At 40.3% G+C, this 16969-nt stretch overlaps 1 protein-coding gene across 1 annotated transcript; it reads right to left on the bottom strand.

The window, feature by feature from the left end:
* Positions 1-15341: 15341 nt before the first annotated feature.
* LOC143040495 (uncharacterized) lies at positions 15342-15890 on the bottom strand. Its single transcript, XM_076211587.1, has one exon. The coding sequence runs from the start codon at positions 15888-15890 to the stop codon at positions 15342-15344; it is 549 nt and encodes a 182-aa protein (XP_076067702.1).
* Between the last annotated feature and the right edge of the window lie 1079 nt (positions 15891-16969).

Genomic DNA, 16969 nt, shown 5'->3' with positions numbered 1-16969 from the left:
ATATCATTGCTTACAGATTTCATGATTATGTATATTTTTCAAAGGCAATAATAAAAAAATTATTATATATTTATTATTTGGCATTAAATGCTGCTATTCTATAAAAGAAAAAACAATAAACCAACTCTTTATCAGAGAAAATAATCTTTATGGAATCTTTTGATATAAATTTTGGAGTATTTTACTTTAAATATTTCCAAAGGGTGACCCAATTGTCATCAATGTCTTTATCTTTCTTTTTCTTCACCCTGTTGTCATCAGCAGAGTAGTTTCTTCTAAGCCACATCTTGACCGAAGGTGTGGGCTCCCATGAGCTGAACGGGAGATCAATCAGATTAATTATCATAAGATTAGCTACATTCTCAACAGTAAGGCGGGTCCTTTTATCTGAATATATGATATTCATTCTTGAAAACCCTCTTTCAGCCTCTGCAGAACTGACAGCAATAACATTGATAATATTTTTAGCTTTCTGTACACTTTGAGGAACCTCAGCCTTTACAGGGTTACTAGAATTTTGTAAAACATTTTCCACATAGTCCTGAAAATCATCGATACTGATTTCATGGTGAAAAACTTTACTAAATGCCCTCAGTTTTTTCTCTGCAGCTCTCCAAGGTACAATGACTTCCTCAATATTCCATGAATGGGGTGCTCCTATGGACCAGAGCCACACATCATTTTGTCCATGATAGAGGGCTCTGTTCACAGAAAAATGACAACACTTTTATTATACTGCGACTGCCCCTCCATTATGCTGTTCCCTAACCCCTTGTTATTGTCCTGTACCATTTCTCTGAATATTCATTTCCTTTTTTTCGCCTACCCTGTGGTGGGGGATAGAATACTGCCACCAAGAATTCCCACTTGAATCATAAAGAGGTGATAAAAATGGGACGGGGATTAGGACTAGGCATCCAATTCCCTGTTGCCCCACAGGGGACATTCCTAAAAAAAGTAAAGGCATAAGAGGGTCTGGGAGTTTTCCAACCAGTACCCTAAGGTTTGGGTCTTTCAATGTGCATGGATGTAGTACAGATGAGAGTAAAAGGGAAGAGATGGGCAGTATGTTTGTGAGAAGAAAGATGGATGTTCCTCTACCAACTAGACAGCCAGCAGCCCTCCTCCTGTTTCTCCTTCTCTTCCTCAAACTAGACGTTTACTCTGAAGTTTTTAGGCAAAGAATTGCGCGTAAAAATGTACTAGTGTTCTATTCTTCTAGTACAAATATCAAACTACTTGTATAAGATTAATACACTAGTACTAGAAAACGTATACTACTACAGACAAGTACACGTACACTAGTACACTGGCGCCCCTACTAATGGCCTGAGCGCTGTCCAAGTGGACCCCACAGGAGCCCTGACCCCTCTAGGCCTGTGGCTGAGATGGTGGGCAAATCGGAGCAGGTAACCAAAATGACACACAAGAACATGCCCGCACCTTTCGGCCGACGCGCCTCGGGCCAGCCGCTGACCGTGGCGGAGGACCCCGCGGACGGACTAAGTGATGTCGGCCGACTGCTGGTCCACGGTGGGCGGGGTTAGCCCTCGCCTTCCAGCCGACGTGCCCCGGCTGGTCCCCACGACCTCGCCCTTGGGCCCAGGTTCCCCACGTCTACCTTGATGTGCTCTGTGAAGGACTCTCTCCCTGTGGGGTAAGTTTGGGCCAAACTGGAGGCAAACTTTACATTAGAGAATGATAAGCAATAAGAATGTCTACAATGCGACTTATCAATACCACAAGTCAAAATCGAAGCTGACTCAACATGTTCGTTCAGACGAGAGCCTCGTTGGGCCAGATTTTGGGACCACTGACCAAGTTTGGGACATGGAGGCCCAGTTAAGCCCAACTTCTCGGCGTGGCGGAGGACGAGGCAAAGGCGAATTTCTAGTTCACATGAGGTCGGCAAGGGAAATCCGGGACCCGACATCCGCAACTCTGGAATCGCGTATAAGGTATAGGGGGTGGATATCCCCGGCCGGGAGGCCAGGTGCCCCCCACCCCCGCCCAACCCGGCGGAGGACACCGCGGACGGACTAAATGATGTCGGCCGACTGCTGGTCCACGATGGGCGGGGTTAGCCCGCACCTTCCAGCCGACGTGCCCCAACCCGCCGCTGATCGTGGTGTAGGACCCCGCGAACGGACTAAGTGATGTCGGTCTGTGGGTGAGATGGCAGGTAAATGGGTGCAGGTGACCAAAATGACCGAAAATTCGAAGGTGACCAATTTGGTCCACACTTGCCCCACAGGTAGTGAGTCGGTCAAAGTACACAGCAAAGTAAACATGAGCAGCCTGAGTCCAAGGGCGTGGCAGTGGCACCCATCCAAATTTGGGCCTTTTCACCCAGTAATCACCTTTTGGCCTCTGGCACCCATACCGTTGGCCTGAATGGTGTCAAATTAGACTCCACGGCAGCTGTAGCCGCCCTCGACCTGCGGGTGAGATGGCGGGTAAATCGGAGCAAGTGACCAGAATGACCCAAAATCCAAAAAATCTCAATGGCCGTAAATTCGAAGGTGACCGATTTGGTCCAAACTTGCCCCACAGAGAGAGAGTCGGTCAAAGTGCACAGCAAGGTAAACATGAGCAGCCTGAGGCCAAGGGCGTGGCAGTGGCACCCCTCCAAATTTGGGCCTTTTCACCCAGTAATCACCTTTTGGCCTGTGGCACCCATACTGTTGGCCTGAGTGGTGTCAAATTGGACTCCACGGCAACCCTAGCCGCCCTCGACCTGTGGGTGAGATGGCGGTTAAATCGGAGCAAGTGACCATAATGAACCAAAATCCAAAAAATCTCGGCCAAAAATTTGAAGGTGACCGATTTGGTCCAAACTTGCCCCACAGGGAGAGAGTAGGTCAAAGTGCACAGCAAGGTAAACATGAGCAGCCTGAGTTAAAGGGCGTGGCAGTGGCACCCCTCCAAATTTGGGCCTTTTCACCCAGTAATCACCTTTTGGCCTCTGGCATCCATATCGTTGGCCTGAGTGGTGTCAAATTAGACTCCACGGCAGCCCTAGCCGCCCTCAATCTATGGGTGAGATGGCGGGTAAATCGGAGCACGTGACCAATATGACCCAAAATCCAAAAATCTCAAAGGACCCCCATGAATTTAGCCGCAAATTCGAAGGTGACCGATTTGGTCCAAACTTGCCCCACAGGGAGAGAGTCGTTCAAAGTGCACAGCAAGGTAAACATGAGCAGCCTGAGTTCAAGGGCGTGGCAGTGGCACCCCTCCAAATTTGGGCCTTTTCACCCAGTAATCACCTTTTGGCCTCTGGCACCCATACCGTTGGCCTGAGTGGTGTCAAATTAGACTCCACGGCAGCCCTAGTGGGAGAAGTTTGGACCAAATCGCTGACCTTGGGATTTCCTCTGAAATCCATGGGGTACCCCCTTTGAGACTGATGTGCAATTGGACTGGAGGGCATCCCAGGCCGCCCTTCACCTGTGGGTGTGCTAGCGGGGAAATGGGTGGAGTTGACCAAATTGGCCCAAAATGGACAAAATCGCTAGCACACCCACAGGTGAAGGGCGGCCTGGGATGCCCTCCAGTCCAATTGCACATCAGTCAGGCCAAGGGTATCCTGCGGGGAAATGGGTGGAGTTGACCAAATTGGCCCAAAATGGAAAAATCTCAAAGGGGGTACCCCATGGATTTCAGAGGAAATCCCAAGTTCAGCGATTTGGTCCAAACTTCTCCCACTAGGGCTGCCGTGGAGTCCAATTTGACACCACTCAGGCCAACGGTATGGGTGCCAGAAGCCAAAAGGTGATTACTGGGTGAAAAGGCCCAAATTTGGAGGCGTGCCACTGCCACGCCCTTGAACTCAGGCTGCTCATGTTTACTTTGCTGTGCACTTTGAACGACTCTCTCCCTGTGGGGCAAGTTTGGACCAAATCGGTCACCTTCGAATTTGCGGCTAAATTCATGGGGGTCCTTTGAGATTTTTGGATTTTGGGTCATATTGGTCACGTGCTCCGATTTACCCGCCATCTCACCCATAGATTGAGGGCGGCTAGGGCTGCCGTGGAGTCTAATTTGACACCACTCAGGCCAACGATATGGATGCCAGAGGCCAAAAGGTGATTACTGGGTGAAAAGGCCCAAATTTGGAGGGGTGCCACTGCCACGCCCTTTAACTCAGGCTGCTCATGTTTACCTTGCTGTGCACTTTGACCTACTCTCTCCCTGTGGGGCAAGTTTGGACCAAATCGGTCACCTTCAAATTTTTGGCCGAGATTTTTTGGATTTTGGTTCATTATGGTCACTTGCTCCGATTTAACCGCCATCTCACCCACAGGTCGAGGGCGGCTAGGGTTGCCGTGGAGTCCAATTTGACACCACTCAGGCCAACAGTATGGGTGCCACAGGCCAAAAGGTGATTACTGGGTGAAAAGGCCCAAATTTGGAGGGGTGCCACTGCCACGCCCTTGGCCTCAGGCTGCTCATGTTTACCTTGCTGTGCACTTTGACCGACTCTCTCTCTGTGGGGCAAGTTTGGACCAAATCGGTCACCTTCGAATTTACGGCCATTGAGATTTTTTGGATTTTGGGTCATTCTGGTCACTTGCTCCGATTTACCCGCCATCTCACCCGCAGGTCGAGGGCGGCTACAGCTGCCGTGGAGTCTAATTTGACACCATTCAGGCCAACGGTATGGGTGCCAGAGGCCAAAAGGTGATTACTGGGTGAAAAGGCCCAAATTTGGATGGGTGCCACTGCCACGCCCTTGGACTCAGGCTGCTCATGTTTACTTTGCTGTGTACTTTGACCGACTCACTACCTGTGGGGCAAGTGTGGACCAAATTGGTCACCTTCGAATTTTCGGTCATTTTGGTCACCTGCACCCATTTACCTGCCATCTCACCCACAGACCGACATCACTTAGTCCGTTCGCGGGGTCCTACACCACGATCAGCGGCGGGTTGGGGCACGTCGGCTGGAAGGTGCGGGCTAACCCCGCCCATCGTGGACCAGCAGTCGGCCGACATCATTTAGTCCGTCCGCGGTGTCCTCCGCCGGGTTGGGCGGGGGTGGGGGGCACCTGGCCTCCCGGCCGGGGATATCCACCCCCTATACCTTATACGCGATTCCAGAGTTGCGGATGTCGGGTCCCGGATTTCCCTTGCCGACCTCATGTGAACTAGAAATTCGCCTTTGCCTCGTCCTCCGCCACGCCGAGAAGTTGGGCTTAACTGGGCCTCCATGTCCCAAACTTGGTCAGTGGTCCCAAAATCTGGCCCAACGAGGCTCTCGTCTGAACGAACATGTTGAGTCAGCTTCGATTTTGACTTGTGGTATTGATAAGTCGCATTGTAGACATTCTTATTGCTTATCATTCTCTAATGTAAAGTTTGCCTCCAGTTTGGCCCAAACTTACCCCACAGGGAGAGAGTCCTTCACAGAGCACATCAAGGTAGACGTGGGGAACCTGGGCCCAAGGGCGAGGTCGTGGGGACCAGCCGGGGCACGTCGGCTGGAAGGCGAGGGCTAACCCCGCCCACCGTGGACCAGCAGTCGGCCGACATCACTTAGTCCGTCCGCGGGGTCCTCCGCCACGGTCAGCGGCTGGCCCGAGGCGCGTCGGCCGAAAGGTGCGGGCATGTTCTTGTGTGTCATTTTGGTTACCTGCTCCGATTTGCCCACCATCTCAGCCACAGGCCTAGAGGGGTCAGGGCTCCTGTGGGGTCCACTTGGACAGCGCTCAGGCCATTAGTAGGGGCGCCAGTGTACTAGTGTACGTGTACTTGTCTGTAGTAGTATACGTTTTCTAGTACTAGTGTATTAATCTTATACAAGTAGTTTGATATTTGTACTAGAAGAATAGAACACTAGTACATTTTTACGCGCAATTCTTTGCCTAAAAACTTCAGAGTAAACGTCTAGTTTGAGGAAGAGAAGGAGAAACAGGAGGAGGGCTGCTGGCTGTCTAGTTGGTAGAGGAACATCCATCTTTCTTCTCACAAACATACTGCCCATCTCTTCCCTTTTACTCTCATCTGTACTACATCCATGCACATTGAAAGACCCAAACCTTAGGGTACTGGTTGGAAAACTCCCAGACCCTCTTATGCCTTTACTTTTTTTAGGAATGTCCCCTGTGGGGCAACAGGGAATTGGATGCCTAGTCCTAATCCCCGTCCCATTTTTATCACCTCTTTATGATTCAAGTGGGAATTCTTGGTGGCAGTATTCTATCCCCCACCACAGGGTAGGCGAAAAAAAGGAAATGAATATTCAGAGAAATGGTACAGGACAATAACAAGGGGTTAGGGAACAGCATAATGGAGGGGCAGTCGCAGTATAATAAAAGTGTTGTCATTTTTCTGTGAACAGAGCCCTCTATCATGGACAAAATGATGTGTGGCTCTGGTCCATAGGAGCACCCCATTCATGGAATATTGAGGAAGTCATTGTACCTTGGAGAGCTGCAGAGAAAAAACTGAGGGCATTTAGTAAAGTTTTTCACCATGAAATCAGTATCGATGATTTTCAGGACTATGTGGAAAATGTTTTACAAAATTCTAGTAACCCTGTAAAGGCTGAGGTTCCTCAAAGTGTACAGAAAGCTAAAAATATTATCAATGCTATTGCTGTCAGTTCTACAGAGGCTGAAAGAGGGTTTTCAAGAATGAATATCATATATTCAGATAAAAGGAACTGCCTTACTGTTGAGAATGTAGCTAATCTTATGATAATTAATCTGATTGGTCTCTCGTTGAGCTCATGGGAGCCCAAACCTTCGGTCAAGACGTGGCTTAGAAGAAACCACTCTACTGATGACAACAGGGTGAAGAAAAAGAAAAAGACATTGATGACAATTAGGTCACCCTTTGGAAATATTTAAAGTAAAATACTCCAAAATTTATATTAAAAGATTCTGTAAAGATTATTTTCTCTGATAAAGAGTTGGTTTATTGTTTTTTCTTTTATAGAATAGCAGCATTTAATGCCAAATAATAAATATATAATTTTTTCATTATTGCCTTTGAAAAATATACATAATCAATAAATCTGTAAGCAATAATATACATATCATTTATAGGAAAAATAATGACAACTTAAAAAAGCACAACTTTCAAACATTTGTATTCAGTATGCTGGTAGAGATATACCTTCAGATTTTTAAGTTCATTATCTGTATAGTACAATAATATAGGCTGCTGATATTCATAATAGAGGATGTAGAAAAATAATAAAACTAATATTATATTTATTCATAATAATAACAAATTCATTTGGCAAAGAATCAATATACATGAAGTGCAGATAATGACAAGAACACGTTTTGAAATAATAATTGCAAATTGCCGAGGATAACACAAGGCATGTACGCTTATTTCCATTGTGGTCCTCATTAGATTGTTATTCTACACTAAGTTACAACTGTCTTCTTTCATTATTATCATATTCACTATTAATCTTAAACTTATTCTCAGGAAATGTAGCAATAACTCCTTGCTCACAATGTTTTCTTTCATATGATAATAGGTATTATGATAAAAACTAAAGCAATAATTCATTAAAACATACGAATTCATTTCCTGAAATATTTACAATTTCTAGCAAATAATTGAATGACAAATTTTGCCAGATGAAGACGTAATAGTTCAAGGAAATTACACTGGCAGCTAGATTCAAAATATGGCCTTTCTTATCTTAATAAATACTCTATATCTAATGGCTTTTTTTTTTTTTGCTAATTTGGTGAATGACTACCATCTACTGGTCACTTGTAGTCAGTAGCCTACTGGCATAACGTCCGATAATGTGTCATTCGTAACTTAGTTGTGCACACGGGCCATACAACCCTAGACATGGCAGTGCATATCTAGTGGTACATAGACATATATTCATATTACTAAGTTTATCATTACCTACATATCATTATATGATGTTTAACCATTTCTTACATATTTTATTTGGGAAATAGCTATGATTGATCATTTTATTTGCTAGAATCTAGGATCAACATGTGGACATTAGTAATGCAAATTTGACACACACACACACACTTTCGTCGGATTCACGGCATGGATTGGAACTCCGGAAAAAAACTTATTTTTCGTGGATCTCAACTACGAGGAAGTACCTTATTGTATTTGTAGGGAAGGGGAAATCTCGTGGTGTAGTAAAAAGGTAATGAAAGGGGAGAAGGGGAGGGATTACTGAGGGAAATGGAAGAAAATGAGGGAGACGAACGGGCTCCCCCTGACAGTAGAAAAAATGTAAACAAAAGATCAGTTGACAACACTGGGGAAATCGAAAATATCAGTAAAAGCATTAAGATTAGAAATATAGATAAGAGCAGCACAATGGAAGGTGAAGAAAATAATTTCCAGGGATTTAATGAGGGGGGGGGGAGGATACCAACCTCCCCCGATTGGCAAGACTAGAGGAAAAACTTGAACAAATGACCGAACATTGGGAGAAGAGGTTCGGTAACGTAGCAAAGATTGTGCAAAGAGTTGAAAAACTGGAAGAACTTGAGAAGGTGAACAAAATCTTAACTAAAGAAATAGAAGATTTAAAAAAGCAGTTAAAAGAAGTAAAAGAGGAGAATGAGGAATTAAAGAGGAATAATAAAGACAATAAAGAGGCCATAGTAAAGGAAGCACAGGGTTGGAAAAATATTCAAGAAAACAGTAGAGTTGGATTTACTGACATAATTAAACAACAAATGAAAGAACAAACTGAAGACTCAGTTATTAAAGTGATGAGACAGAATGAGAATATAGTAAGGGACTTAGCAGATAAAAAGAAATGTATAATTATATTAGGAATGGAAGAGAAATATAACCCAAATAGAACCACAAGAATGAATGAGGAAAAAGAAAAAGTAAAAAAATTACTAGAATTAGTTCAGGAAGATGAACCTGAAATCATGAAATAAATTGAAGAAATGTATAGACTAGGGAAGTATAGTACAGATAAGTCCAGACCAATTAAGATTAAATTCAGGTCACAAATGACGCCAGAGAATATCTTAGCAAAAACAGGGAAACTAGCAACAAGTGAACAATATAAAAAGGTATGGATAAAAAGATAAATTAATAAAGAGGAAAGAGAGGAGGAAAAAAAAGAAAAGACATGAAGTTAAGGAAAAAACGAGAACAAAACAGAGTCAGTAAACAGAGAAATTCTATTGGAGAGTAGTGAATAAGAAAATAAGGAAATACGACATACTAGAGAAAAACAGAAGGGAAACAGAGAATACAATGGAAGTGGAAGAAACTAAAAATGTCTTACACAAATATAGATGATTAATAACAAATGAATGAATGAGTAATCAAGGAAAAAGAACCGGACATAATGGGAATTGTAGAAATGAAATTAAAAGGTCCACTACCACCCAACAGTGTAGGCAATGATGCATATAATTATTGGATTAGAAACAGAGAGACAAAACAAGGGGGTGGAGTTATGTTCCTGACTAGGATATAAACGTGAGGTGTGTCACATATGGAAAGAATACAGTAGAGATGATTATGATCAAAGGTGGAAGAGATAAGAAGAACAGAAAGTTTGTGATAAATTATGTGCCTCCAAAAACAGCCTCATGGGAAGAGAGTGAACATAAAGTATGTGACAAAAACAGCCTCATGGGAAGAGAGTGAACATAAGAGTATGTTAGAAGACACAAAGATAACATTAAATAAGATAATGGAAGATGGAGGAAGAATAGTTATGATGGGCGACTTTAATTGCAAAGAAGTCTGCTGGGAAGAGATGACAGTAAAGGGTGGAGACAGCTCATGGGGAAATGTTCTACTCGAGATGATTATTGACCATACAATGACACAGTGGATACAGGAGAACACTAGGTATAGAAATGAAGAACCATCGAGACTAGACCTAATAATTACATCTGAACCTAGAATAGTGGAAAAGATTGAATATAAAACACCAATAAGTAAAAGTGACCACATATTGATTGAACTGGAACTAAATGAGGAGAAATACATGAAAAGAAATGAACAATATAGAAAAGGAAGAATGATGTATGAAAAAACAAACTTTGATAAAATAAGAGAATTCTTTCAAAAAGAAAACTGGGAAGAAATATACAAAGAAGAAACAACAGTGGAAGAGAAATGGAATATTTTGACAAAAATTTACAAAAAAGGAGTGGAAAAGTATGTTCCAAGACAAAAACAAGAAAAAGAATATATAAAGGGCTGGTACAGCAAAAGTTGTAGAAAGTTAAAAGACAAAAGAGACAAAGCTTAGACCAAATGTAAGAAATACGAAAGGCCTGAAAAATGGAAAATATATACTTGTTATAGAAATGAATATGTACAAGTGTGCATAGAGGAAAAGAGAAAATATGAAAAAGATGTCATAGAAAAATGTAAAGATCAACCAAAATTATTTTACAGATTTGTAAACAACACACTGAAAAACAAACAAGATTTAGAGAAATTAAGACAAGAAGGAGTTGAATGCACAGAGGAAATAGAAATGGCGGATATTATGAACTAGCATTTTAAATCAGTGTTTACAAGGGAGAGCATACAATCTGAAGAGATTGAATGGAAAGAGACAGTCCCCCCTATGAAAGAAATAGAAGTATCAAAGAATGAAATAATGAAACACTTGAGTAATCTTGATGTCAGAAAATCGCATGGACCAGATGAAATAGCAAACTGGATTTTGAAAGAATGCAGGAATGAACTGGCAGACAAAATACATAGCATAATAAACAGTTCCTTGAAAGAAGGAAAAGTTCCAGAAGATTGGAAAAAAGCAAATATAGTACCTATATATAAAGGGGGAAATAAAGAAGACCCTACCAACTATAGACCAGTCTCTCTAACAAGTAGAATGGCAAAAATTTGTGAAAGAATTGTCAAAAGTAGAAGGGTAAAATATTTAGAAAAAAACGTGCTAATTCCAAGGCAATTTGGATTCAGACAAGGACAATCATGCGTCACCAATTTAATATGTTTCTATTCAAGGCTAATAGATATAATACAAGAGAGATGGATGGGCTGATTGTGCATTTCTAGACCTAAAAAAAGACTTTGACAAAGTACCACATAAGAAGTTGCTTAAGAAATTAGAAACTGAAGGAGGAATAGAGGGCAAACTGCTTAAATGGATGGAAAACTTTTTGCAAGAAAGAAAAATGAGAGTAGTGATAAGAGACAAACACTCTAATTGGGATGAAGTAATAAGTGGTGTTCCACAAGGAACAGTTTTGGCTCCAATAATGTTTGCTATATATATTAATGATATGGATGAAGAAATTGAAAGTTATATGAGCTTCTTTGCAGATGATGCAAAACTATTAAAAAAAATTGAACACAGAAGAAGATTGTGAATCACTCCAGAGTGATCTAAATAAAGTCTGGGAATGGAGTAAGAAGTGGGAGATGGAGTTCAATACTAAAAAGTGTAGTATAATGGAATTTGGAAAAAGCAAAAACAGAATAACAGGATCATATAAATTGGGAGAAGAAAGTATAAAAAAGTTGAAAATGAGAAGGACCTGGAAGTCATTGTTATGAATAATATGTCACCTGTGAAACAAATGAATAAGATTTTTGGTGATACTTATAATTCAATAAGAACAAGAAACAAATAAATAAGATTTTTGGTGACACTTATAATTTAATAAGAACAATCAAAGTGGCATTTACATACCTAGATGAAGAAATGGTGAAGAAAATACAAATCACTCTGATAAGACTAAGATTAGAATATGCAGCAACGATGTGGTCACCAAGTACAAAAAAATGTATAAAAAAAACTTGAAAGAATACAAAGAGCAATTACAAAATTGGCACCAACACTCTCAAAACTATCATATGAAGAGAGACTAGCAAAACTTGAGCTACAGACACTAGAGCAAAGAAGAGAGAGAAGAGATTTGATAGCTATTTACAGAATCATGAAAGGCATAGAAATTATTGATAGAGGATCTAATAAAATGGGATGATAGAAATACAAGAGGACATGGAAAAAAAATCAAGAAAGACAGCTATAGAAGAGATCTGAAAAAGAACAGCTTTCCTCACATAGCAATAGACAGTTGGAACAAGTTAGATGAGGAAGTAGTGTGTGCAAAAACAATACATGACTTTAAAAATAGTTTAGATAAAATGAGATATGAAGACGGAACATCACGAGCATAGCTCCCCTTCTCGTAAAATACAACTAGGTAAATACATATATACATATATTATATTATATATATATATATATATATATACATATATATACATATATATATATATATATATACACATATATATATATATATATATATACATATATATATATATATATATATATATATATACATATATATATATGTATACATATGTATATATATGTATATATATATACATATATAATATATATATATATACATATATAATATATATACATATATATATATATACATATATATATACATATATATATACATATATATATACATATATATATATGTATATATATATGTATATATATATATATATGTATATATATATGTATATATATAAATATATATAGTAGTGCATATCTAGTGGTACATATATATTCATATTATTAAGTTTATCATTACCTACATATCATTATATGATGTTTAACCATTTCTTACATATTCTATTTGGGAAATAGCTATGATTGATCATTTTATTTGCTAGAATTTAGGATCAACATGTGGACATAAATATTGCAAATTTGACACACATACACACACACACATATATATATATGTGTATATAGAACCAAATGACAAAATATTTCAATCCCACCACTGCCCCGGTCTTTCTTGCACAAAACCCGTGGCCTCCAGGAAACCAACAACAGCCTCTGGGTGGGAGCATAAGTCACTTTGAGAATAGATATTGTGTTGGTGTCTAGGGATAGACAGTGTGGGGATATGGTTAGTATGAGGAGTTCTGTGTTTTCTGTCTGGTGGTAGCACCTTAGGCAGTTTGAATCTGTGGCCACACTATTCTGTGTTGGTACTATTACAATAACAGATGGTGACCTAAATGGGTAGTTCTTATCTGGTGTGTAAAGGTTTTCTCTGTGGGTCTTATGTCAGGAGGTTGTTGTTGGAATATTGGGTTAGGTGGGCTTTCTTGAAGGGCTTATTTAGTAATCTGGGTGTTAACCACTTCAGTATGATTCAAATTCTCATGTACAGCATCAGCTGCCAAATGTATGATTCATCACTCTACTCACATTATAAAATATAAAGTCACTGCTGTATTACTCATTCTCTTTACTCTGAGTAGTAATAAACACAGAAAACGTGATCAAACCAGTTCACAGAATCCAGGGGTAACTCATGTATAACTACAATATATATTGCAGAAACCACAGGGAAATTAAAGTCGGAATACTGAACGTTTTCGTCTATTACGACATCCTCAGAGTACAAAGAAAGAAAAAATAGAACTACAATATATATATATATATATATATATATATATATATATATATATATATATATATATATATATATAATCAAGATGCTGATGCCAGCATCCTCATGTACCTACTCATGCTTCATGAAACCTACATAGGCATCATTGTACTGAAGTGGTTAACGTATTTCTGTGTGGATGTTTTGTGTAGTTTGGGTGACAGGTTGTGGTAAATGTTGAAGTAGTGTGCTGCTGGTGTAAATTTTTGTTGCTCTCTGTTGGTGATGCTTGTGAGTTGTATCTACCTAATTGTATTATACATCTAGTTTGTTCTAAAATTCTTGTATGGTTTTTGCACCTTTTTTTTTCCAATTTATTTCAGACATCTATCACACTGTAAAATTAATCCTTTTGAGTTTCTTTTCACATCCTCTTGTATTTCTTCTGTCCCACTTTAATAAATTTCTTCTATCAAGGACTTCCATACCTTCCATGATTCTGTAAATGGCCAGTAGATCTCCTCTTTCCATTCTTTGTTCCACGGTTGGTAGTTCAAATTTGGACAATCTTTGTAAAACAAATTTGAAACTGTTAGTGCCATCTTTGTCATTGCTCTTTGGATTCTTTCTAATTTCTTTATATTCTTTTTTTTTTTTTTTTTGTATTAAGTGTCCAGTGTTGCAACATATTCCAATCTTGGTCTTATCAGCGTGACTAATATTTTCTTTATCATTTCTTCATCCATGTAGTTAAAGGCCACCTTTGTTGTTCTTAGAAAATTGTAGGTTTCTCTGACTATTTTGTTGATATGCTTGTCTGGTGACATGTCTTTGCTAATAATTACTTATAGGTCCTTTTCTGAGATAACTTTTTTTTTTTTACTTCTTTTGTACCAACCTTATATTGCCCTGATATTCTATTCTTACTTTTACCAAACTCCATTATACTACATTTCTTGATGCTGAAGTTCACTCCCCACTTTTGGCTCCATTTCCAGACTTTCTCCAGATCTCTCTGAAGTGATTCACAGTCTTTCTCTGTACTTATTTTCTTTAGTAGTTTTGCATCATCTGCAAAGTTAATATAACATTCAACACCTTCATCCATGTCATTTAGAAATTACCTGTACGGTGCCCTAGACCACTACACCACAGAGGCTATAAAAAACGTATTTCTCTCATAGTTACAATGGCGATAAGCGTGAAAGGGTTTCGTCCCGGTCCTTACCTCATACCACTGGTGGGCTGGTCCTTGAGTAAAACAGGAATTCGGATCGCCGTAATAAGTGATCTTCCTTCCCTCGGGAATCAGTTCGATTCCAGGTTTCAAGGATTTTATAGCCTCTGTGGTGTAGTGGTCTAGGGCACCGTGCAGGTAATTTACGGATAGCCGAGTACAGCGGGTTCGAACCCTGCATGCAACTGTCATAAAAATTATCGGTTTGATGTCGCTGCCATTAGCGTATTTCTCTCATATATATGTATATATACTGTATATATATATACACACATATATATATATATATATATAAAGTATATATATATCGTCGGCATGTACTCGTATCCGAGTATCATAGTTTCCAGTCCCAGTAGAAGGTTGAATAGAGTAGGGGATCATAAGAGGTTAGTTATTATTTGGGCGGTGAGCCTTCTTATGGCTCATAAGGCCAATTCGTGCCCTGAACAACCGAGGGCATTGATCCCACTGAATCGTGGGAGGTGGTTGTGGTTGTTTTTGTTCTTTCTGCCCGTTGCTGTCGTTTAGCTACCAGGTTGGCTCTTCTATTCTCTTCAAAGAGGTCCGTGCCCACTTTAATTTTGTTTCTCCACTCATTTCTGTCATACGCTGAAGCTTCGAAGGTGTTTGGGTCTATGTTAGCTTCCTTGAGGGATTTCTTGAGTTGGTCTTTAAATCGGAGCATAGGGCGGCCTCTAAGGCGATCACCTGCATTTAACTCACTGAAGAGAATTTTCTTTGGTAGTCTTGTGTCCTCCATACGCACCATCTTAAGTGGTGTTTCATGATCATGGCCTCAATGCTGGTGACGTTGGCTCTTTCAAGGACTGCTGTATTGGAAACATAGTCGTTCCATTTGATTTTCATGATTGCTCTCAGTTTTTTCTGGAGGAATTGTTCTAGTTTTTTAAGGTGGGTGGTTAGGCCTTTGTTCTTGAACACCCTGGTGGATAGTCTCCCATATGCAGTGTGGCCAGCTTGTAACCTGTTTTCAATCTCTTTGGAGGATGTGCTCTGGGTGGAAAGGATGCTTCCCAGGTATGGGAAGTGTTCGACGCATTCAATGGTGATTCCATCCATGGTGATGTTAGTTGCTGGTGGATTTTCCCCTGGTCTTGGTTGGGCCAATATCTTAGTTTTGGCCTTGTTAACTGTCAGGCCAAAACATGTGTAGGCAGCATGGAAATTATCCACTGATTGTTGGAGTTCTGCATGGGTGTGGGCTACAGCAGCGTTGTCATCCGCATACTGTAGTTCCGTCATATTGATGGTGTTAGTGTTGCGCCGTGATTTGAGTCTGTCTGGCCAGTTTGAAAATTCCTCCATCTAATCTGTATTTTATTTCAACCCCCTGGGTTGTTGTGGGGTACTTCATATAGCATGGCAGCTAAATATAAAGAGAAAAGGGTCAGTGCCAGTACACATCCTTGTTTTAGTCCACATGTGATTGGGAAGGGAGCTGACAGGTTGCTCTGGTGGATTATCTTAGCTGTCTTAGGCTAAGCCAGTCTTAACTTTTCTATAGCCTCTCCTCCTAAATGGTTGCATGCTACCTTCCCGTGGTCCCCCCTGTTTATTACAGAATGCATGTAAGCGACTGAGTGCCAGACGGTATAATCAGAACCCCTGCTGCCTTGTAATGTATGCCTCTCTCTCTCTCTCTCTCTCTCTCTCTCTCTCTCTCTCTCTCTCTCTCTCTCTCTCTCTCTCTCTCTCTCTCTCTCTCTCTCTCTCTCTCTCTCTCTCTCTCTCTATATATATATACATATATACATATATATACACACACACACACACACACACACACACACACACACACACACACACACACACATATATATATATATATATATATAATATATATATATATATATATACATATACATAGATATACATATATATATGTATATATATGTGTATATATATATATATATATATAAATATATATATGTATATATATATATATATACAGTATATGCACATATAACACCGATAAACTAATGAAAAAAGTGTCAGTAATTGTATATATCATGACACCCAATATTGAACATATCTGGGTTGCGTTTACTGATGGACATATATGTACGTTGTTAGTGTCTTCGATCACTACTTTTGGGGCTAGAAGAATTTCCCTCACTTGTGAGTCCGTTGTTAGCTGGCGGGTTTCCCGTCTGAGCCAATATCAATGGCCGATGCAACAACGTGAGGAGCCTTTAAAAGGCGCAGCAATTATATTGCTGTGACCCAGGCTCAAGCTGGTGGGGTTCTTCTCCGAATTCCTGCAGGGAAATTCATTTTGTCCTGCATGGATTTGTCGGCTTGAAAGAACGGGATTGAGTCCC

Source organism: Oratosquilla oratoria, chromosome 28 (assembly GCF_046742065.1).
Source record: "Oratosquilla oratoria isolate Oo_2021 chromosome 28, ASM4674206v1, whole genome shotgun sequence".
Lineage (NCBI taxonomy): Eukaryota > Metazoa > Arthropoda > Malacostraca > Stomatopoda > Squillidae > Oratosquilla > Oratosquilla oratoria.
Note: the sequence above shows the minus strand (reverse complement) of the source record. Positions and strands in the feature narration are given on the sequence as shown.

What these genes read in the sequence shown, in the direction of transcription:
- LOC143040495 (XM_076211587.1), bottom strand. Translation starts at nt 15,890, where the DNA reads ATGACGGAACTACAGTATGCGGATGACAACGCTGCTGTAGCCCACACC.